This window comes from Pituophis catenifer, unplaced genomic scaffold (genome assembly GCF_029215685.1).
Source record: "Pituophis catenifer annectens isolate HBS135680 unplaced genomic scaffold, rPitCat1.0.hap2 SCAF_1, whole genome shotgun sequence".
In the NCBI taxonomy this organism is placed as follows: Eukaryota; Metazoa; Chordata; class Lepidosauria; order Squamata; family Colubridae; genus Pituophis; species Pituophis catenifer.
In genome coordinates, this window is record NW_027256881.1 from 229236490 (window position 1) to 229262210 (window position 25721).

At 37.4% G+C, this 25721-nt stretch overlaps 1 protein-coding gene across 1 annotated transcript in view; it reads left to right on the plus strand.

Moving 5' to 3' along the window:
* The window catches only part of XRCC5 (X-ray repair cross complementing 5), a 66123-nt gene that overhangs the window by 32724 nt on the left and 7678 nt on the right, over window positions 1-25721 (plus strand). Inside the window, exons 15-18 of the mRNA XM_070957114.1 lie at window positions 868-961; window positions 3702-3771; window positions 24343-24452; window positions 24960-25056. Coding sequence (XP_070813215.1) covers window positions 868-961; window positions 3702-3771; window positions 24343-24452; window positions 24960-25056 — 371 coding nt within the window. The remainder of the gene's footprint in view (window positions 1-867; window positions 962-3701; window positions 3772-24342; window positions 24453-24959; window positions 25057-25721) is intronic.

Consider the following 25721-nt stretch of genomic DNA (forward strand, 5'->3'; position numbering starts at 1 on the left):
TGGAGACATGGAATTTTTTTCCTCACAGGAAAGGAAAATCTGGCATAAAAAGGATGTCTTCCATCTGCATATCCTGTACTAGAAAAAAAAAGGGGGGGGACCAAGCCAAAATCAGGCCTTTTGTCATAATGATATGTGTACATAATGTTCGTTTCTTCTGTCTAATGAAGAGAAGGTACAGATAATGACATTAAAATTGCATTTTGCTAAACCCTAAGGCTTGTTTTTAGGAAGCAGATTTGGATGTTCTTGAAGGTCATCCAGCATAAGAGCATATTTAATTGGGAGTTTTTCTCATAAGTACTGACAACTGCAAACTGATGTTTAATAAGCTCTTAGGTATACTAATCTGAAAGATGGTTTAGAAGACATTCTGGGTTTCTGTGTACAGAAGTACTTAGTAGCTATCAGTTTGAAGATGGGAACTAGCAAATTATATTAGAAGGGTAAATAGATTTTTTCCCTTAAATATAAAATTCCCATTATCGCTAATGTCAATTTAAACATTAAAAAAGAATCGGATGTGATTGCAAAGTACTATTAAAGTATTCACATATATACACATGTCAAGAGGAGGCTATATTGGTAAAAATACAGAAACAATAATATTTGATATTTGATTTGATTCAGTAAAAGCATTCTGTAGCTGGTGTTGTAGTTCGGGTGGACATCTCATCATTCAGACATCAGATTTGTTTCTTTATTTTTCTGAATAAGCTCTGAAACAAAGAATAATTTGGAAGGATCTTTAAGGACACTTGAATGCCTAATACGTATCTTCTAAAACTATTCTCACAATAGATGTGATTACTAGATAATTTATCTTGAGAAGAATTTCTTCAGATTGATGGCTTTATCTTTTTCCAGTAATGAAGATGGCCCCAATGCTAAAAAGGCAAAAACAGAAGATGGTGAAGCCAGTTTCAGGATTGCAAGCCTCTCTGAAGGCAATGTGATCACAGTAAGTATTCATGGCAAAGATTCTGCCATAGAAGAGGTTGGATTGGCTACTATGTTAAAGGTGTCTTTTCTTCATGAGGCAAGGAAGTACCAAGAACTGCAATGGTGGGTTGCTCTCGGTTCTCTCCGGTTCTTGAGAACCGGTAGTAGAAGTGGCGGGAGGCTCCGCCCACCCACTTTTGATGTCATATTTTCCAATCTGCACATGCGCATAAGCTTCTGCGCATGCACAGAAGTGCACATGCACACGTGAAGCAAGCACGCACGTTCCCAGTGCAAACCAGTAGTAAAGGTAAGTAGAACCCACCCGTGAAGAACTGGATGATTGGCCTATTTCTGGGTAAAGTCAAGAGCCTATGAATGGTTTCCTTACAATGTTTCCTTACAATGTGTCTTGTGAACACACTTTTGATTTCAAATGCAATAGATTTAGTGATTAACAAAGCATGCAAACTACATCCTATTCTTCGAAACCATGATCTCTCTTTAAGTATACGTTTTTTTTAAAAAAAAGATTTAAATGGCATATTTATAAGAACACAAAATAGTTCCTTAAATAATTCAGCCTACTGTGGATTTAGAGCCATTAGTTGTATGCTTCCTCAGCAGAAAGATGTACAGTGTAGAGTTGGGATTGTGGCAAATGCTGTTCAGTATAAGGAAATGCAAAGAGAGCATGTTGTCTCTGAAGACCCAATTACATACATGTATCTTAACATACATGTTAATGGTTATAAGTATTGATGATTCTGCATCACATCCTGAATCACAAACAAGTGCCTTAAATACTTGAAGAAATAATGAAAGATGTTTGTGAGTTTTCCTGATGCACCTGTTTGCCCCTTGCATAATACACAATTCTGGGCTTGATTGGCATTGGCTCCTCCTCCTCCTCCTTCTCTCCCTCCTCCTCCTCCTCTGCTGCTTTTGCTTCATCAGTTTTGGTCCTTGAGACTGCTTGGACAAGTCCCTACAGTTTTCTTGGCAAGGTTTTTTGGAAGTGGTTTGCCATTGCCTGCTTCCAGTGAGTGAATGTGATTGACTCAAGATCACTGTTTCACTCTTTACAATATTAAACTAATAAATGGGAATATTTGTATCTCAGGGTTGACATGAGGGGTCCTTGGTGCTCTTTGGGCTTGCTTGTTTTCTTGCAAACATTTCATTACCCAAACTAGGTTGCATCATCAGTGCTAATAAGGGAGTGCTGTTTGCTGTCAGTTTTATATTCTAGTGGCTTGCCTGTCAAGTGTTGGTGGGAGTGGTATTAGAGATTCTTTGATTCGGCTGTTTGCTGTTGGTTTCCTTAGCAGTTTTTTGATTGGGGTATTGTTTACTTGATTGTTGATCTGATGTTAACCTTGGAGTTAATCTATGCTGATCTGGATGCTGATTGCTGGTGGAGAGTGCTTGGCTCTTTTTTCTCTCCACCAGAAATCAGCACCCAGATCAGCATAGATTAACTCCAAGGTTAACATCAGACCAACAATCAAGTAAGCAATACCCCAATCAAAAAACTTCCAAAGAAGCCAACAGCAAATATTCTATTTGATGTTGGTCTGATGTTGCTCACTTGATTGTTGGTCTGATGTTACTATCCCTAAGATTACCCCCACCAATACTGACAGGCAAGCCACTAGAATATAAAACTGACAGCAAACAGCACTCCTTACTGGCCTGGATGTTACCTAGTTTGGGTAATGAAACATCTTCAAGAAAACAAGCAAGCTCAGAAAGCACAAGGACACCCCCCACCACCACCTTTATAGTATAAAAAAACAAAACAATTGTTTCCCATTTAAGAACATTTTAAGTAGCCCTTGTTGGAAATTAGCCCTTACATGTAATTGGTTGAAACTATTTTTTGGTTTCTGTATCAATTCTATGTATTCAGTGAAATACATTGTTTCTTCTGACCTCTTAATTCCTATAGGAGCTATCTGTGACTTAGCCTTTTCTTCACCCGTTATAGTTCACATTTTGAAATTTCTGAGTTTAAAGTATTCCTAGAAAGCCACGTGGATGTTTGCTCTTCTAACATTAGATGGCCAGAGCAGCTATTTTGTCTCCATTTGGCTGATATGTTTGACTTGTAAATAAGCATAAGTAAGAATGAATAATTAGTTTAGTTTAGTTTATTTATACTTATATGCCGCCCTTCTCCCGAAGGACTCGGGGCGGCTCACAAAAATAAAACAATAAAACAATAAAATTACGACTAAAATACTCAATTAAAATCCCCCCAAAATTAGTTAAAACTCCCATCAGATCAGCAAATTTGTTGGAAAAGCCATGTCTTCATGTCAGCACGGAAAGAGCAGAGGTCGGGGGCCATCCGGAGCCCAGTGGGTAAACCATTCCAGAAGGTTAGTGCTCCCACAGAGAACGCCCTCATCCTGGGTGCCATCAGCCGACATTGTCTGGCCGATGGCACCCGGAGGAGGGCAATCCAATTAATTTGGGAAAAGTTGCATATGGAAGCAACATAAACCTTTCTTGCTGTAATCTTGAAACGGTATGACGATTTCAGTTGAGGGCATCATATTGTAGGTTCATCTTACAGAGCTCTTCCTTTCAAATCCTGTTTTGACCAAGACATTGCACTTTATGAGTATCTAAAGACCTATTTGGTTTAGCATGAAATGAGAAAAATAAGAGTTAAGCTTTGTATTTCATTAAAATTGGGAAGAAGGCTATGAAAGCTGGGACCGAGGACACGACTTACTGAAGTATTTTGTTAGGTTGGAAGTGTCAATCCAGCAGAAAACTTCAGCGTGCTAGTGAGGAAGAAGAATGCTGACTTCAAAGAAGGTAAATGGAACTTCATTTATTTGAATGAAAAACATTGACAATACTGCTGGGATCCAGGTGTCCTGACTCCAAAATATTGCCATTTTTTAAAACTAATCAATCAAATTCCACTACTCCCATGAGAATTGTGTTAAGTGATACTGAGATTTAATGCAGAAATCTTTCTAACTCCAGGCTGAGTCATACTGGTATGTTCCAACTGAGTTGCTGGATGTTAACTATTTTTAATTGATTCCCTTATCTTTCTTGTCTTGAAGAAGTGAGGAAGTATTAGAAAAGTATTGAGAAAAATATTGGAAGTATTGGGGAAAATGGAACTCTTCGCATATAATAAACCTATGTTATCTGTTTAGCACTATTTATTTAGAATTTAATCCTACTATAGAATTTTCCTATAGCAAGTTGGTATACAACTGTAATCCTAAATTTCTGCAATAATATATATACAATGTATATACACTGTATATCATCTTAAATTTTCTTTAAAATGTAATAAATAATAAATTGATGGTTAAGTTTCAGTAAAAGCCTTTTGTAACATATTCAGAACACAAGGTATATAAGAAATGTCTTTTATATATATTGCTATTCAGCATTTCTGGATAAATGTAAATTATTTTTATAAAATCTAAAATTTTATATAAAATTTTAGCAGTTGATTAAGGATAATGGCTACATTATGCAGACATCTTTTTTTTTAAAGAGATAACACCACCAATTTTAAATAAGAATTGCTTCAAATTTGTACTCTGGTGGTGTACAAATAAACTATTAAAACTTAAAAACAGTATATAAAAAGAAGCAAGGATGATTAAAATTCATTGTCAAAAATTAATCCAAAGGGGAAGATTTTCATAGCACTAACCAGCCTCATAGCTCTGTGCTTCTCTGTGCACTCCAAGATTTACTTTATAAAAGATTTACTTTTATAATGAGATTAATTTATGATAGTTTAGTTTTCTGCATACACAAAAATGGTGGCACACTCTCCAAAGCTTTTTTTTTCCTTTTGCAATTCGTCTCTCCATCTGATCCACAAGAGTACATAAATATGGTGTACTCCTGGAACTGCTGCTATTTTAATCAAATCAAGCAGCAGAAATGTGGTTCATTGAAACGCAGGGTTTAATGTGCACATACACAAAGGCTTGGCTAATGAAATAAATAGAGCATTAGGATGATTAGATCTGGAGGACAAGGGCATTTTTAACATGCATTTATTAAAGTAAATTCAATAATGGGAAACTGCTCAGCTGTCTCAGAAGCATTTGATGTCTGTGCTTGAATGCCTTGGATACCTAACATTAATTTACCAACAATTTGCAGAATGGTTTATAATTACAAGGAAGTTTCTGTCAGTTGTGTTCACCTTCTCATTAAGAAAAAGAATATGGTGATATTCTTAAAGATTCCTACTCAGTAAATGAGAATTTTACGTTATAAATAGAGAAACTTAACTTCAAATAAATACATTATGCTAACTTCCTGAACTAATGCATTTTCATTATTATCTTAAGGATGCAATTAATCATGTTGGTTTTCGCCTGATAAATGCTTTGTCCATTTTATGTGGAAAAAATATGTAAAAAGAGTGGAAATATCTTTTTCTTTAAAAAGAAATCTCCCTTGTCCATAACTTGGGAATGCATTTTACTGTACAAGATATTTCTTAGTGTGCTTCTCAGACATGGTTGCATTCCTTCTTTTGCAGCAGCTTAAATAGGGCCTAGTGTAAACTTTTAAGGTATTTTGGCAGTTTATATGTATGTGCTTCCAAAATCGGCCATGGATTTCCTGACTCTGAAATGGCCCCGATGGGTAATGGTGGTAGGTGGGTGGGTAATTATACCTGAAGAACAGAGTCTGTTTTTATAGCCCTACAAACATATATTTGTGTTACAAAAAAAACATGATGAAGACCAGACAACAATTACATTTCTAACTTGCAAAATGTAGAAGGCAGTAAAAAAGAGGATGGGAAAATATGAAAATCACAGCCTCAGACCCAAAATTGAAGTGGGACAAGGAAATATTACATATTGCCCGGGTTTCTATAACACGTTTTTTATATAAATTAAAAATTAAAATCCATACTTACCCTGACTGTGTTCTAATCTGTCTTGGTTCGAGTGAGTGGCAGGTTCTGTATGTTTGACTATCTTTTAATGGATACATTTCCCCCCTCTGGTGCTTTTTTGTATTATTATGATTGTATGATTGCTTTTACGTTGGCCAAAGTCATCACAGAATTGGGCAGCCTTATACATTTCTAAAGTAAATAAATAAGGTGATCACGCAGTAGTCCAGCATGTGCACTGTTGTTAAAATGTCATCAGACACAATCTTGAGCTGGGTTGGTTTTGTTTAAAAGCCATGAAAATAGGTCAAGTGGACCAAATTGAACTGGAGGTAGGTTAAGTAGTAGCAATAGATTAGCATGATGTGAAAAGCAATGATGGAGGAAAAAACATGCAGGTTGGAGGATAGGCAGTGAAATAAGACGAAGGTAAAGAATCTCAGATTGAAAGCCACCTCTGGTGACTATCTGAATGTGCCCATGTTGTTTTCCTGGCAGTGTTCTTCTGGAGTGATTTCTTTTCTTTTCTTTTTCTTTCGCTTCCTAGTCTTGTTACAACGTATTAACCAGTTTTTTGTTAGCTTTTCAAGATCAGCTAAAGTTAGCTAAGCAATGCTGCTTCTTCTGACACTGGAATAAGATGAGAGGCAAATTAATGCACCGAGTTCTATGGCAGCCCGGAAGGTCATATATATGTGAATTGATTTCAGGGAGAAGTATCTTAAAAATGCTAAGAAGTGGTGATAGATGAGTTATCCTGGACTCAGTATTTGTGCAGCTTTCTCAGCTACTATGTGGTAAGCCAAAATTACCAAGTTTTTTTTTTAGAGGACAGTGTTTTAATAATTTTAGCAAATGTTTCCTAGTGCCATGCATATCTGTAATTGCTGGATTTGATTTCACATGATCTACGCCCACTGTGTAGGTCATGTCATTGTATCACCAACTGTGATGGAAATCAGCTATGCTGACTGACAAGCTCTTCATGTATAAAAGCCCTTAATTTAGGGAGGGTTGTTCTAACATTTTTTAGACAATTTTCGGAGCTCAAAACCAGATTCACACATACCTGGTTTGCTGGGAGCTGCACCCCAAAAATGCGTGAGACTGTAAACTTGTGAGTAAGACCCAAAGGGAGAAATGAAGTGAGAGTAGAGGTAAAATGGTAGAGTACCAATTAACTTTTAAAACCCAGATTAAGGAATCTTTTTTAATCTCTCTCAAGAACTACCTGGACATCTACTAAGAGGATTGTACCAGTGATGAGAGGCTGAAACAAGAAATGGGTGGTGCCGTATTCAACTTTTTCATCTTTTTCATCTCTTTTTCTTTTGTCTTTTCTAAAAGCCATGCTCTACTAGAGACTTGAAGCCTTCACCTGTAGATGGATTTGAAAATTCATCTCAGGGCTACAGCTTTCTTTTTTCTGGTGTAATATATACAGAGCCAAAGTTTCTGCATGGGGTGTTTCATCTGGCATGTTTGGAGTTAGCATATGGACCAGGGGTGGGTTTCACTTACCGTTGCTACCGATTCGCATGCGCAGGTCATATTTGACGACATCCCGGTATGTGGGCGGAGCCTCCCACTGCCGCTGCTACTGGTTCGCCCGAATTAGGGTGAACCGGTAGCAACCCACCACTGACATGGACCCTGAATTTCTGCAGAGAAACCTACTAATCCAGTTTTGGCTTTGTGGCATGAAGGATATGTCCAAAATGGATTAAAAATGCCTTCACAGGTACATAACTATAGGATAATGTTAATAATTGAAAATAAGCTTCAGGGTAGTTTGCTTACTATTATTGATCATTATTATTGACAAATCTATGGTGACTTTCCAAGGAATTCTTGAACAAAGTTGAAAAATGAGTTTGATTTAAAAAAAAAAAAAAACCTCTTTTTAGTCTAAAACAGGGGGGTCATATTGGCGGCCTGTGGACCAAATGCATCACACGCAGGCCACGCCCACCCCAGCTCCACAAAGGAAAAAACATCACATGACGGCAACATGATGCCGTGAGTTTGACACCCATGGTCTAAAACATGAGGAATAGAACCTCATGTGAAAAAAATCTACCAGTGACCTTTTCAAAAAGACTGAATTCAGCTAGGAATTGAATGGTTTGTCATTGCTTTAAGTACATTACACTGGAAGAATATGTAAAGTGTCCAAAGGTGAACCTGCCCACCATCCACTTAACAAGGAAGATAAAAGATTCTTGGACCGAGTACAGGAAATGCTTATAAAGGGACAAGTATTAAGAAGCCTCCAAGGAGATAGAAGATTGCTAGGCAAAAGGAACAGAGAGATGGAGCAATATGACACAAAAACCCTCAACTGTCACAAATAAATGAACACTGAATGAGGAGAATAAGAAGATAGTGTGATAACGTAAGACAGCTTAACACCAGTACTTGAGTGGATGGCAATACTGATGAGAACTGGAGGAATAGAAATAAAGGATCGAGTTGGATGTGAAAGGAGGCAAGAGGAGAATTGGAAGAACTTAAAACAGAGAAAGCCAAGAGTGAAAGTAAAACAGATGTGTTGGAAAGGACTGTTAACAAATCCTAATTGAACAGGCTCCTGGCATTAGAACAACAGGGCAACTAGAGAGATCAACATGAGGCATTAGAAGTTGTAGTGGCCAAGAACAGCAGTGGATTTTGGTAATTCTCCTAACCCCTGACAGCTAGTTGGAAGGTTGCCACCCTTAGTCTGCCTGCTGAGGAAAGTGATGAAATGGAGCTGGTGCCAGTAGGGAATAAGCTGTCAGCTCATAGTCCTGTGGTCAGTGGGGATCAATATGAGAGCACAAATGATTGCTTCTGGCTTGCCATCGGTCCTATGTAGCGATAGGGCAACACAGGAAACCCTAGCCAGCCATGAAAGACCTATTTCAGAGACTATGGGAAGGAAGTGGGAGAGCAGAAGTTTAGTGACTCCAAGAAGAGGCTTCACAGCCCAGATTTCAAAGGAGTCATTTCAAAGAGACTCTGTTTTAATTGGCTCACTATACTTCTGCCTGGGGATTTACTCCTACAGTGTTCAAGGTTGTTATCAGGCCTAATATAGTTGGAAAATCCAAGAAATGAGAACCATACGGATTTTAGAAACATATCTTGATTTCTAGTCAGGGGTAAAAATATAATCTTGTGTGTTGACAAGCAGTAATAATTTCACTTAGTGTGCACTTAAAACTAAGCATAGTATGGATAAATCAATAAAATAGAATATAAACCAGCTTAAACAAACATTTGGACACAATATGCAAAGAGCTATCTCTTTGGAAGAACTCTAATGCTGGGAAAGGTGGAAGGAAAGAGAAGAAGAGGAAGGTGAATGGATTCAGTTATGGTGGGAATGAGTGCATGGTTGGAAGAGCTGAAGGACCATGTTAGCAATACGAACTTAGGAACAAATCATGCTGAAGGAGATTTACGCAATTTGCTAAGAGTTGACAACAACCTGATGGCACATAACCAATAAACCAACTCCCCCCTCCACAAACACATATTATCAACATAAGAGTTTAACAACAACAATAACTGCAACAACAACAACAAGACCTGGCTATGGCTAAGAGCAAGAAAGTTAAAGAAAGAGACCAAGGGATTAATTCCGGCTGCACAAGCCCAAGCCTTAAGGACAAATGTATACAGAGCCAGAATTGAGAAAACAGCAACAGACAATAAGTGCTGCCTATGCAAAGAAGCTGAAGAAACAGTGGACCACCTGGTAAACTGCTGCAAGAAGATCACACAGATTGACTACAAGCAGTGGCATGACAAAGTAGCAACAAGGGTGCATTGGAATATCATTTGCCTGTAAGAACTGATGGGGCCATAAAATAGAAAAAGTCATAAAAAATGAAGAAGTTAAATTGCTCTGGGACTTCAGAATTCAGACAGACAGGCACCTGCCACATAACACCCCGGACTTAACAGTTGTCGATAAGAAAGACAAAAAAGTCTTGATAGTGGATGTGGCACTGCCTGGAGACAGCAGAATAGAAGAGAAAGAACTGGAGAAGATAACGAAATATAAAAACCTACAAATAGAAATTGAATGACTATGGCAAAGGCAAGCAAGGGTAGTACCAATAGTAATAGGTGCCTTGGGTGCAATCCCAAAACAACTGGAGCACCACTTGAACACCATAGGCATTGACAAATTTGCCATGAGTCAATTGCAGAAGGAGGCTTTACTTGGAACATCCTGCGACGATATCTGTAACACCGTCAAATGTCCAGATTTGCCTATCCCAGGTTCTTGGTAAGAACTCAATAGGTAAACAAAAATGCCAAACCCAGTCTGAACATCTGGCTGATTGTGCGATGATCAATAATAATAAGTATAATAAACATCATAAGTTCTTCATTCCAGCCTAATCCTAGTCTATATCTACTGTATATCAACTATTGCCAAGGAAAATTCTTCCAGTATTACAAAGGTCATTAATTTGAATTGTTGTTCAACAGGTCCTCAGCTTCCTTTACCTATCCACTTTCTTGAAAGATTTAAGAATGGATTGAGGTTTCTGTTGGAATCAGGTTAGCATATTTCACAGCAGATTGAAACTATCAAATTGTTTCCCCTTATTTTTTAATACATAAGAGTGAATTCTACCGTTCCAGGTTTCGGTTCCAAAAAGTAGCTACAAAGAATGCCGTCACTTAAGTGGCTAAGTATTCTGCAGAAAGGGAGAAGGTTGCTGTTTCAATGGGGAAATCAGTGGATCAAAACGAACTTGAAAATTCATTGACAATTGGGAATGCCTTCACAATAAAGACTTCTATACTTTCCTGATGCCTGGGGTTTTAATTTAACACATCACCGAAGAGGCAGCACTCTAAAAATAGAGGGGAGGGAGGGAAAAACAGCAGGATTTCATTTTTATTGCTGCAGTTTATAAGAAATTATAATTTATGACAGGATCATTAGGTATGGAGAGGATGAGCTTATAAAAGAAAGAATCTGACTATGCTATAAAGGAAGCAGCATTGGTACATCCTGGCCCAGTTTCTTTTTGCTGCAGGTCAGTATAGCTGCTGCCATTATTGGATCACATTAAGTATTACAAAATAAGTGTTATGGTCCCCGAATTAGCATCCAATTAATATGGATTAATATGTATGTGCGCTACATTGGTTGCTTCAAATGGTGCTCCAGTGAATTCTAGGGATTCATCAGAGACGGGGGTTTTTTTGTCCTCTGATCTTAGTGACAGACAAGTGCCTTAGAATGACAGGTTATTATTGAATTTACCTATATATTCATACTGCCCGTTCACAGAGGGTGACTAACAATGTCAGCATAAAGTGAAATACTTAATACTCCAAGTCTCCAAATCACAAAAACAGAAAATAAAACTTAATATTTTTTTATTATTAATTTATTAATTGTTTTTTATTCTAGGCTGTGCACCGCCCTGAGTCCAGCAGGAGAAGGGCGGTATAAAAATTGAATAAAATAAATAAATAAATAAATATAGAAACACCATGTGCTCCACTCTCAGTTATAACACACCCTCCTCTTGTGCAAAATGGAACAGAATAGGTCTTCAGTTCTTCACCATTCTCTTGAACCTCAAGATATAGCATTGCTGGTTTCCCTAGAAGATTGGCAAGGAGAAATTGATTACAGATAGTCTTCAAATTACAACAGTTCATTTAGTGACCATTCAAAGTTACAAGTACACTAAAAATGCACTTATGTCCGTTTTTCACAGTTGCGACTTTTGCAGCATCCCCATGATCATGTGACCAAAATTCAGATGCTTGGCAACTGCTTCACATTTATGACCGTTGCAGTGTCCTAAGATCATGTGATCACCCTTTGTGACCTTCTTTCAAGCACAGTCCACAGGGAAGCCAAATTCACTTATCAACTAGTTTACCAACTGCAGTGATTCACATAACAACTGTGGCAAGAAAGGTCATAAAGTGGGGCAAAACTCACTTAATAAATATCTCACTTAATAACAGAAATTTTGGGCTCAATTGTGGTCGTAATTAGAGGACAACCTGTAGTGGTATCTGCTTCTTTTCCTTAGAAATCTGTATGGTTTTATGTTTTCCTGTAATGCTTCAGTATTGTGGTTTAGAATTAAGCATTTATTTTTGTCAGTAGGTTAAAACTTGGCTCATTTTGTTTTGTCCCATGCTTGGTGAGACACCTTTGTTGAGTAGGATTATTTTACTCATTTCAGTCCAATTAACCTTGAGAAACAGATACTTTTTATCTCTGAGGCGGTCTCATCACCACCTGTTATAAACAAAAACGCCTCAGTTTCGATTGTCTCATTTTTGACAAGATTTCATAACCTTGAACCTTGATGGTCTCACTCTTGGCAGAAATGCAAGCATTCGAAGATGATATAGGCTTGTCGGCTTTGTCCTTGAGATGAGACCATTGAAAAGTAGGCATGCTTAATTATAGTTTAGACCTATATAAGCTAGTCAAATTGATGAAGGTCTAACCAGGAGGGCTTACTAGGTTTGAAGTGGTCAAATTTTAATAATGCCACACCTATCATCTGGGAAGCAATCAAATATTCCAGTTCCTGAAATGCTTCTAAAGACACTTCAGGCCTCTGAACTGGAGGATTGATTGGCTGTTGTCTGCGTTATCCAACATATTTTTAAACTCACATTCCCCAGACATTCTGGTTCCTTCCTGACACTAATAACAATGTTTCCTTGCAGGTATTCTGTGAGTGCTCTCTAGAACATGGCATAGTTTCCTGCAGTACAAAAAAACCCTCTAACTCTATTTTGTAACAGTGGTTTTTACTAAGCAACTAAATTTTGGAAAACATTTTTGTTGCAATACACAGTATTGAAAAATATGGATTGTTTGAAAAGAATATAACAGAATAACAGAAATGGAAGGAACCTTGGAGGTCTTCTAGTCCAACCCCCTGTTTAGGCAGGAAACCCTACACCACTTCAGACAAATGGTTATCCAACATCTTCTTAAAAATTTCCAGTGTTGGAGCATTCACAACTTCTGCAGGCAAGTTGTTCCACTTATTAATTGTTCTAACTGTCAGGAAATTTCTCCTTAATTCTAAATTGCTTCTCTCCTTGATTAGTTTCCACCCATTGCTTCTTGTTCTATCCTCAGGTGCTTTGGAGAATAGTTTGACTCCCTCTTCTTTGTCGCAGCCCCTGAGATATTGGAACACTGTTATCATGTCTCACCTAGTCCTTCTTTTCATTAAACTAGACATGTTTGGTTTGTTACATATGACATAGCTATATTTTTGTTTTGAACTGTGGGAGTTCTATAATGGTATTTGGGGGAAAAGACCGGCAGAAGTCTTAAGCATAATAAATTAATTGTTCTGAGAAGTAACTTTCTATGAAATTATGTGTATTCATTATGCAGTTAAATTTGTTGTAGCAATTATAAAGATTAAATTTATTCTTTAAAAGGAGGGGAACTGCAGCTATCATACATGTCAAGAGAGCTTATTTCTTTCCCCATCAGTTTTGAAACTGTTGTTTATTTGACAAAGTAAAAAGTCAACATAAAGGCTATTATTTCCTGGTTTTTGTGGACAAAAATAGCTCTGTTTCCATAGGATGACTCACAAGTGCCCTTAATTGTTTAGGGAAGTGTCTAGATCTGTTTGGAAGCTTTAACTTTCAGGATTCAGTCTGAAGAGTCATGAACACAGCTGGCCAGGCCAATCTCTAAAATTTAATTAAATCCTTTGTGAAGGCCTGTCAGTATTGCTTACTAATTGACTGCTTGGTGATTCTAAGCAGCTGCAAGAGCTGAGATGCAAAGGTTTCATCTAATAATTAGGTGCAATACTTTCTGCAAGCCAAAGATTTGGAAGATGCCTTCCTCACAGACCAATTCCATCAATTGTTATGTTCTAATACAACACTCTTTTACAATTAACAGAAATAACAATGTCTTCTGTGTACATGGAACTTGGCATAGCCCATCCTATAAAGAAAGAATGTTAATAATCTATTTTATTCACACACAGAAGCCTATTTTGTTTATGGATTAGCTTCCCTGTTATGCATGCTTGGATATCCAGATTTAATTTGTGAAATAAGAGGTGCTTGGCACTTGTACTGGATGTTTCTCTGCCAACTCTTCTGATGAGAGACCCAAGGTGATAGAACTTGTGAACTGCACCCTAAATTTGAGAAAGTAATAATTACTTATCAGATATTTAGCACAATTCAAAAGTGTAGCATTACAAAATTACTCATTACTTCTTGAAAATAGATCTAGGTAACCCTTTAGGAGATTTAAAACAAGTTTGGGAGCCAGATTTAGGTAAACAGCTGGAGAATGCAATACGGCATGTCTTTAATGAAACCTGGGGAATTGCTATGTGCCTAGGTGGAAGAATTAGATTTTATAATCTCCCTTCACTTGTATATAACCCCTAAAGAAACTCACATATAACATCTGACCATAAGATACTGGAAGAGTTGTAATCAGAGAGGGATTTTGTTCCTGTTGCAATATTTTCAGGATCAGACTCAATAAAATTAGTGAGAGTTAAAGGTTTAAATATACTTCCTTTTATTTACAATAGGCATTCTATATTCACTGAATATTCACAGATAGAAGCAAGGAAAAGGGTGTAGGTGGCTCCTTATATATACAATGGGTGGAGCTATAAGTGGGAGTGGTGAATTATGAATACATTAAGAAGTGAAGAATAAGTTAACCCCTGATACCCCATTCATATACTATTTACACATTAGAGAATAAGGCATTTACATCTGACAAATCCCCCTCTAAATGCCGATTCGTTATACAACACCAATTACATTCTGATTCAGGACAATACAAGACATACAATTTAGATGTTAAATATTTGTGTTGCTTAGAAGGTAAAGGCTTTGTCAATATGTCAGCTAATTGTTCTGAAGTATCACAATGCACTGCTTTAATAAATCCATCCTGAGATAATTGCCTCACATGTTTAAATTTTATATCTATATGCCTGGACCTTTGTCCAATGGCATCAGATCTAGATATTTCAATGGCCGCTTTATTGTCTTCATGCATAACAAAAGGCAAAGCAGGTTTTTTCCAAACATCTGAAATTAAATCATTAAACCATACAAGGTTATTTGCAGCTTTGGATAAACAAACATATTCCGCTTCTGTCGTTGAAGTGGCTACTAGTTCTTGTTTACCAGTATACCAGTAAACTGGACAGTCATTTAAGAGAAAAATATAACCAGATGTACTTTTTCTGCATGATGTGTCTCCAGCCCAGTCCGCATCTGCATAACATGCAAGCTTTGGTTCTTTATTATCACTAGGTTCTAATACTAAGCAAAAATCTAGTGTACTTTTCAGATATCTTAAAATTCTTTTAACAGCTTCCCAGTGATACATTGTTGGTTTGCTGACGTGTCTGGATAATAAATTGAGTGGTAAGGCGATATCTGGTCTAGTCCAATTAGATATATAAAGAAGTGAACCTATGATTGATCTATAAAACGTGTTATCCTTGAATTCAGGGGAAGATTCATCAGTATTTCTAAGAAAATCAGTTTGCATAGGAGTATCACAGGGTTTGGCATTGTTTAAATTGCATTTATTTAAAAGTTCTATAATCTTATCTCTCTGAGTAAGTTTGAATCCCCTTCTAGTCTTATTAATTTGAACACCAAGATATTTGTTCACTTTACCTAGAGATTTCAACGAGAAATGTTCATTTAACTTATTTACAAAAGTTTCTCTTCTCTCTTTGTGTTTTCCTATATATAAAATGTCATCTACATAAATCAACACAAATTCAATGTGATCATCACCCTTTTTGACAAAGAAACAGTTATCAGCAGTGGTAGCGTTGAAATCCATGGTCTTAAGTACTTTTACTAAACAATCATACCATCTTTTACCAGATTGTTTTAATCCGTATAAACTCTTGTTCAACAGCCAAATTTCATTTTTGTTGGTGTATTGACTGTGAGGTGCTCTTACGTATATTTCCTTATCTAGTTTTGCGTGTAGATACGCAGTCTGTATGTCATATTGAAATACATCGAGATTGAGTGCTGATGCTACCACTAGAGCTGTTTTGACACTCTCTGTTCTTACAGTGGGGGAATACGTGTCAGTATAGTCCTCTGGATATTTCTGTGCATAACCTTGTGCAACTAATCTAGCTTTATATAGAGTATTGCCTCCTTCTAAGTTCTTAATTTTATATATCCACCTGGTACCAATAATTGTTTTATCTTTAGGTGCAATTGCAGGTGTAAATACATTTAATCCTTGTAAACTTTCCATCTCTTTTTTCATAGCTAATTCCCATTTTTCTTTTTCTTCACGAGGGAGTTTTAACACTTCCTCATAAGTATTAGGTGTTATTGGCTCACCATCCATATGCATTATGTAATCTCTGTATTTATTTGGCATTTGATTTCTGTTGTTTCTAATGACTCTTTCAGGTTTGCTATTGTTATCATGCAAATATCTTGCTTCTTTTTTTGTTAGTGTGTCTGTCTTTATTTTGTGTTGGCTATTTGTCCAAGTTTTGGTTTTGCTTTTATATTTGTTGATATCCTGTTTTTCTATGGTCCCTTTCTCATGAGATTTTGTATCTTTACATTTATTTGGAAATATTTCATTAAGATGTAATTTAGACCAGTTGGCCTGTTCATGGAACACAGCTGTTCTGGAAACTATAAATTTGTTATTATTATCAATGAATCTGTACCCTTTGGTGCCAGTTTCATATCCCATAAATCTGAGTCTTCTGGATACGTTTTCTCCCTTTCTTCTCAACTGCTTAGGTATGTGTACGTCTGCAGTGACTCCAAATATGTGCATGTGTGCTAATTTTGGTTTCCTATTGTACATTACTTCATATGGTGTCTTATTTACAATACTGGACCAGGTTCTATTTTGTGTGTAATTTGAATAATGTAAGGCTTCTGACCAAAATTGTTTGCTTAAGCCAGCATCCTCCAATGTGCATCTAATCATGGTTTGTAATGTGGAATTCTTTCTCTCTGCAATCCCGTTCTGAAACGCAGAAAATGGACTAGACGTGTAATGTAGCATTCCTCTATCCTTTAACCATTGGGAGAATTCTTTAGACATGAATTCACATCCCCTATCTGTCATAATTTGTTTTATTCTGATATTGTGTTGTGTTTCTATGCGTTTGTAAAATTCCTTAAATTTTTGAAAGGTTTCATCTTTGTGTTTTAATGTATAAACAAACCCATAACGGCTATAATCGTCTACTATTGTCAGGAAGTAACGTTTTCTATAGGTGATTGATGGAGTTAATGGGCCAACTAAGTCCATGTGTACTAAGTCAAAAATTTTGTTAGTTGATCTAGTAGATTTTCTTGGCCTGGGACTAGTTTTTAGTTTTGTAGATTTACATACTGAGCATTCCAAATAGTTTTCACAATTTTTTATTTTGACACCTTCTGCGTGTTCAGTCATTTTTTGTACTACAGGAAAACTGGCATGTCCTAACTTCCTATGTAAGATGTGAGCACACTCATCATGAATTGGTTTACCTATTTTTGGTTTTTTTTCATTGTGTGCATCTGCGTGATCATGAGATATTTTACATTCATCATTGTCACTGTTACTAATATTTTCATCATCTGCTTCAATACAATCTTCCATATTTGAATCAATGTTATGCAACCATTTTTCCTTCGTTATCAGATAAGGTAGGCCTCCTTTAATCATCACAGTGCCTATATTTATTTTATTCTTCTCCAAAGTCGCTTTTCCCTTTGAGAAAACTATATTAATGTCAGAATCTCTACTTAGTTTTATGGCACTTAGTATGTTATGAGGTATTTCAGGTATTAACAATACCCCCTCTATTTTTCCTAGACCAGGCAAGGTTACATTTCCTCTGCCTAATACTTGAACCTTTTCTTGGTTAGCTACCTTTATTACAAATTTATCTTCTGTAAATGAAGACAATATATTTTTGTTATTAGTGGTGTGATTAGTTGCTCCAGAATCAATAAGCCAATTATTGTTCTCATTTTGCTGTATTTTAGTGTTGTCTTGTTTATTTAATCCATTCAGTGAACCAGATTTTCTATCCTTTGAATTATCTCTGCCCCCTCTATTCTCTTTGTAATTTGGTGGGCTTCTATATCTATGTCTATCTATGGAAGACTGTCTATAATTGTATTTGTTCCTATATTCTGACCTATGTCTTTCCTTTGAAATTTTGGGACAATCTCTTCTATTGTGTTCCCTGGATCCACAATTGTGACATTTAAATGTTTCATTATATTTTTCTTGGAAAGCTACTTTCCTATAAGGTTTGTGTTCTGTGTGATTGCTAGAACGATTTCTTCTTGAATTGTCTTCTGCTATCAATTTATTGGATAGACTTTCTATGGATAAATATCCTAGATTGATAGTGTCTAAATGTGACATAAAACTGTCCCATGATGAATCAAGTGAGTTGATAATAACACTTTTCATTGTTTGGTCTGAAATCACCTCCCCCCTCAAATGCAGCTCAGCTCTTATTTTGTTTAAAGATATTAAATGCTCACTTATGGAAACCCCTGGTTTCACTCTAGATGAAAAGAAATCCTTAGACATTCTTGTGGTGGTAGCCACACTATCGCTGTGAAACAAATTAAACATGCATTGAATAATTTCTGAAACAGTCAGATTAGGTTTGATGCTATGATACATTGCAGGAGACACACTAGATATTATTAAGAAAAATGCTCTATGGTGTAAACAATCTATTTTTAAAGTCCAAGGTCTTTTTGGGGGACTAGTGATAAAAAATAGTAAATTTTCCTTCATAAAGACAACCTGGAGCTGTTGATACCATTCTTGCAAATTAATGCCATCAACCCTTAGTTTTGGGAAGTCACTGGGTAAATTTCCGACATTATTTTGTCCATTACTTACGACCTGAGGTAGTCCGTGGTCTCGCAAGTGTAGAAAATTGCAAAACGGCATGGGGATGCTCGCAACGAGTCTGCGTGGTTCTCTCGCCAGTTCATGTCTTCCCGGACCGTCTGCGTAGTTTCGCGCATGCGCGTTGTCCATTTCTTCTTTGGAGTCGTCGTGGAAGGTTCTCTCCATTGCGGCTCGCTCGCTCTGCTCTGCTTCAGACGAGTCGGTCTCTGGTTCGACCTTGGGAGTTCTGACGACGGCGGCTGCTCTTCTTTTTCTTTTGGGGGCGTTGGCACTTGCTTCGGTCTGTGGTGTAGGGCGGAATCGACAAGGCTCTCTGGGTTCGAGCGTCGTCGCTTTCGAAGTCAGGATGGGAGCGGGCAGGTCTTGAGGTATCGGCTTGCTCGCTCGCTTCTTCGGTGAATCTTTGGTAATTTTTAGTTTTGGCCCAAATGCAGCAAAAAGTGTTTTCATTGCTGATTTTATTTGGGATTTTGTTGAGTCATCTTCACTTTCTGATTCTGATTCTTCTGAGGAGTTCGAATCTTCTTTTTCATTTTCGTTGTCTGATAACGTTTTTCGCGCCAGAAATTTTGAATTGATCATTTTGATTGGCTCTGCTTCGCTCACCTTGGAGGCCTGTTGAAACCAAGATGGCTGCCATTCAAAATTTCGCGCGGGATCACTGTTTTTCTTCTTTGTAATGACTTTCTCTGCAGTCATATCACTCACTATTTTTGGGTCTTTAGACTTCTCATTAGTGATGTTTTTCTCTCTCGCTGCTCCGCTGTTCTTCAGCATTTCTTGGAGGTTCGCGATGAGGCTTTCATCATTCTTCTGGCTTTTTAATAGTTTTAATATCTCTGACCTGAGTTCGTTATTCTCTATTTCGATTTCCTCCTGGTCATCATTTTCGTCTATTATTTCTTCGTCTTCAGTGGTGTATTCTTCGGATTCTCTCGAAATTGCGTTTGTGTATTCGTTGATTATTTCTTGTTCTGTTTCCATTTCTTTGCTGTAGGTCCTGGTGTTGGGCCTATCTTTCTTAGACATTTTTTAAGTTTTTTATTGAGTCAATTAACCATCCTCTGCTACCAGCTTGTTGCAATATTTTCAGGATCAGACTCAATAAAATTAGTGAGAGTTAAAGGTTTAAATATACTTCCTTTTATTTACAATAGGCATTCTATATTCACTGAATATTCACAGATAGAAGCAAGGAAAAGGATGTAGGTGGCTCCTTATATATACAATGGGTGGAGCTATAAGTGGGAGTGGTGAATTATGAATACATTAAGAAGTGAAGAATAAGTTAACCCCTGATACCCCATTCATATACTATTTACACATTAGAGAATAAGGCATTTACATCTGACAGTTCCCTTAGAGCAGGGGTGTCAAACTCAAGACCGGGGGCCAGATCCGGACCTTGGGGTGCTTAGATCTGGCCCATGGAGCCACCCTGGAAACAGTGAAGGATCAATCCTCGGGAGCCTGTTTTCGCTGGAAGAGTGCTTGGGCCACCAAAGGCACCCCTAACACGAATGATATCGAGCTGGCCATGCCCACCCTGGCCCCCGGGGGTCAAACACAACCCTGATGCGGCCCTCAATAAAATTGAGTTTGTCACCCCTGCCTTAGGGTAATATATACACGTGTACACATCTATATGTTATCACAAGGGCATGCATAATTAAATTTAAAAAACATTTACTGTGTTACTAGCTTCTCTGCAAGGTAATGTTCCTTGAAAGTATTTTTCAAAGTACTGTAAGTTACACTGTAAGACGCAACAAGGAGTTGAGATACTTCATGTCATGTGAGATGAATAAATTGTAATGGAGCTTTCAGTGCTGCTGTTTCATACTATTATACCTTAAAGAGTTGCAATTAAAACAGTGACTTTAAAAAGAAGAAGAACTTTAAAAAGAAGAACAGTGACTTTAAAAAGAAGGCTTAGGTTGTTCAGATTGGCAAGAATGTGTTTCAGATTGGTTACAAAGGTCATACATTCTAAAACATGTTTTAAATGAAAACAATCTTAGTAAATTATTCAGTCTTGTCTAAGACTGTGTGGTGATCCAGATTCAAAAGCCAAAATGCGTTTCATGGGTATCTCTGTAGCCTCTGTTAGAAGCACTTTAAACACATACTTCTGTGCCTATGGGTGTTTCAGGTTTCATTTTGCCCTTTCAATTCAGATTAGCTTCATTGCCCAATTAGTTAAGCCACTCAAAAAGATCTTTCCTCTTTGGTCATGCCGCAGTATAAAAATATAAAAAGAATACCCCTGTTTCCCTGAAAATAAGATATCCCCTGATAATAAGCCCAATTGGGCTTTTGAGCACATGCGCTAAAATAAGCCCCCCCAAAAAATAAGCCCTCCCCAGAAATATTTAAACACATGCGCAGCCAGTCCCCACCATTTCTTCTGGTTTCCTCCACGCACCCCAAAATAATAAGACCTCCCCAAAAATAAGGCCAAGCGGTTATTTCGGGGTTCAAAAAAATTTAAGACAGGGTCTTATTTTCAGGGAAACACGGTACATCTCGGTTTGGTTTAGAATTTTGCTTTTGAACAGTTTTTGGCAAAAGATAATTCATTCATGTTGAAGTGAGGTTAGGGGCAGCCTTTCGATTGGTATTCCCCAGGCCTTGATTCTGACTGACTTTCTGTTAATGAAACTTTTTCTGATTTGAGAATAAAAGTTTTCCTACCTTTTGCTCATGAATAGATTTCTCAGAGATATTGTGTGTGACTTTTAGGAATAGTATAAACTATAAGGAGTGGCAAATTTAACAGTGAACAGAGGAGAATCTAGGTCAAAATAAGTGTCTGGATGCTAGCATATTGTGTGTCACAATGTTGGCTAGTTTTACAAGCACTCCTTTTCTAACTATTTACTTTTTTGTGCTTATGATCTCTTCTCTGATGATGGCTGTATGTGATTTAACAATGCTTCATAAATTAAGAAAGATGCCGTTTAGACCTTGTCCATCAATGATGATCCAAATTAAATACTGTTTTGTTATTTATATGCCTTGCAAAAACCACACGAAGCTCCTTCAAAGAATGGTAGCATATGTATATCTAGGAAACATTTTTGCAAGTCAGATTATTTGGAATTTTGAAAGCATGAGGTTTGTGTCCTTACCAAACAGAGCTTGTCTATTTATAAAATGGCTGTTGTGGTGGGTGAAAAAAATTAGCCACACATAAAATACTAGAAGGCCGACTTATGTTTTCTTCCAGCTTTCCACACTCGATTGCAGCCAACCAACCTTCTATTTTTATAAGAAATTTTTATAAGGAATTGATGCTAGGACAAGAGCTTTTGTTTTTTTTGTAGTTTGCTTGTTTCTTATCGATTTTTAATTTTTTAAAAAATCTAACATAAATCAAAATCAGATGAAAGAAAGAACCTATTCATGTTCTCTATGGCACTCTGGAGCACCTTGTTACCAACTAGTCAACTAGGCAGTACTTGCTGATGTCGTTGATCCATCTTGTCTTAGGTCTCCTTTGTGAACACTTTTTATCAAGTGGGATCCGTTCTATGACTGCCTTGGTCCACCTGCCATCAGTTCTTCTTGCTATGTGACCAGCTCATTTCCATTTCAGTTCTTTTACACGCTTGACAATATCATATACATTTCTTTGTTCTCTAACCCATGTGCAGGTCTTTCTATCTTGTCTTGTAATGCCGAACATGTATCTTTCCATGGCTCTTTGTGCCACTCGTAGCTTGTGTGTCGATTGTGAGGTTAGTGTCCATGTTTCACTGGCATATGTTAGAGCAGCTAGCACACATTGATGGAAAACGTTTCTCTTCAGGCATAAGGGGGAGGTTGTTCTTGAAAAATTTAACATGCTGTACAATTTCCTTTATTGCATTACCTTCCTTTGAGAATATCTTAGATAAATCTAGGTTCTGAACAAAAGAAATAAGTTATTTTGGCTCTCTAATTTGACCTAACAGTTACAGATTGGCAGATGTGTTTCTTCAAAAGATCACAGAGTTGTTATAGCACACCCTCATCTTTTTTTTTTTTAACATGGATCTTTTTCCTTAAAAGTACAGCTTGGACATACAGTATTACACTTAAAAATTATACAACTGTAGCATTAAGATGAACTCACCCCATAGCTAACACCCAGACAACAACCAGGTCTTCGGCATTAATTAAAGATCTGCATCATTGGAACTATCTAAATTTTGTATGCTGTTTATGGGGCAGGTACCACAACAGAGAAGACACCTTTTTGGGGTCCCATTAAGTGACTGTTTAATGGAAGGGACTTGGAGAAGGATTGGTATATCAGACATCATGGGACAAGCAGAAACGATTGGAGAAAGATGGAACTGAGCAAAGGCCTTCCTAGCCATGGCGGTCAGCTTCTCCTTAAGTACCAGTTGCATACTAGCTTGGTCTTGGAAAGGTCTACTCCATTCAAAACTAAAGTTAGTAAGATCTGAGAAGACTCCAAACCCACAGCTATTCAGTCTTGCTTTGACTGAGCCCGAGCTTGTTCCTCCACTCTCAGGCTCCTACATTTTCTAGACCAGGGGTCAGCAACCTGCAGCTCTGGAGCCGCATGTGGCTCTTTCATTCCTCTGCTGCGGCCCCTTATCATTCAAAATATGCATCACAACCGGCAATGTGCGACACCTGCCGGCACACGATTTATTGAGCTTTTCAACCCCCGGTAGGCCAACCATGGATAAATCCAAGAAAATAAAAGTTTCAGAAGAAAGACAGAATGTTTAATTCAATTATATATGCTAGTTTTGTGGCCGCTCAACGAATAGTCAGGCATAGGAAGGCTTTTGTGGCTCCCGGTGTTTTCTGTGGAAAACGGGTCCAGATGGCTCTTTGAGAGTTTAAGGTTGCAGACCCCTGTTCTAGACACTTCCGAAGCATCTTGATGGGATCATTTGTCAGCCTGGGGCACAGATATACACTTGATCATAACGATGATACTTAATTCCATGCTATTGGATGGCCTTGCTCGGTAGCCTCATATAGATGCTAAAGGGGTAGACAGGTAGTAAAGTTATGTAGAACTCCTCAAAGCAGAGGTTTATGGCTACCCTCCCCCACCCGATCTAAAATCACCAACTGGTATTGATCCTGCCCCCCCCAAATAAAAAAAATACTGAAACACTTTTCCCTGAACTTCCAGTCTCCTAGGTTGAGCCATGCCATGATCAATCATATTGAAAACCACTGAGAAATCAAAGAGGGCCAGGATAGAAACAACCATCCTCGTTTCTCCAGAGGTCATCAGCAAGTGTAATCAATGTTATCTCGGTACTATAACCTGATCTGAATTCTGACGGAAAAGGGGGCCAGGTCATCTGCTTCCCCCAGGACCGTCTTATGTTGCCGTTTGACTATATTCTCAGCAGCCTTCCTGCAAAAGGGAAGGATAAAAGCTATAAAGTAGCACTGAATCCAGGGACGGCTTCTTAAAGTTAACGCTTGAGTTATCAGCATTGTAATACATTGCGCAGTTTGAATGACATCCACACTGCTTACGTATTCCAAATGATATATCTATCTGAATTTTATGATTCTTGTCTTCCAGTTAGTCAGCAGCTGATAAAACACATTTTCCAGTTTTTGGAAAACAGAGGGGTTGTGTATTATATGAAGAGCATCCATTGCATAAAAGTTTTCAGAGAGGACGCTATTAAGGTAACGTGGATATTAAAGCCATAATCTTTTCTGGAAACCAAGATCAAAGACATATGCGTTTTTTTTAAAATTGAAAACTGATGAAGTGGCCTCAAGAAGTGCACCGAACGAAATGGTTATAAATTGCTAGAGATAGAAAAGATATGGCTGTGTTCTGTTTTCAATCTGAGGTCCATATTCTGGACAAGCTTTCTTCAAATTTTCAATTACCTGTAATTGTTAGATGATATAGAAGTTTCATCTAAAATAATTTCTTAGTTCGAGCCACCAAAGAAGCACTGCTCCTTTGAAAAAAGATTTGGTAAATCACATTTCTTTCGTGATTCGCTGCATACTTGAAGCTTGAATCCAAGTGGGGGCAGATGGATGTCTGTGTGGTGGTTTGAAATTCTCTTCTATGCCCCCTTCATTCAGAGTATCACGATGAATTAAGGATATGGTGTCTCTTTGGTGTCAAGCTAACTTTTATTTCCCTGTCTTCTTCCTTTGCTGTTGTCACCATGTCAGCTGTCAGAAGTGCAGTGCTTTAATGATTTTTTGGAGGCGTTGAAAAAAAAGGTGGAAGACAAAAATTTACCAGATTTCTGGGAGATTGTGATACAAGGTATGTCAAATATTAGTTTATGTTATGCAGCAGATGAAGACAGGATTTAATTGTAAAGCATATCAGAAATGTAAAGGAAAAATACTTCTATTCAAAATAATTAATTTTTAATTATTGTATTTATTTACCAAATTTAGATACCACCCATCTTATTGTCTAGGTGACAAATGTAGACTTGAGACACACACACACATACACATATACAAACACACACAGGAGTACAAAAGAAATATATGTGTATGTACAGTATGTCTCTTTGTATTCCTGTATGCACATGTGTGTGTGCACGCAGGAATACATATACACATACACATATACACATGCACAGACATACATTCCTTGTGTGTCCAATCACTCTTAGTCAATAATGAATTCCTATTCTATTCTAATCCTATTCTACTCTACTCCACTCCACTCTCCACTCCACTCCACTCCACTCCACTCTACTCCATTCTATTTCCTGTCCTATTTCCTACTCTATATGTGTGTGTGTACTCCTGTGTGCACAAACAAATGTGCGTATAGAAAGTATTAATTTTTAAATACAAGTGCAGGTCTGCAATGAATTTGATGAAAGGAATGGGCATTCAATAGTCATTCTGCTACCAGTAATTGTAATATTGAACCCTGTACTATTGTAAAAACACATTTCAATCCATATTGTG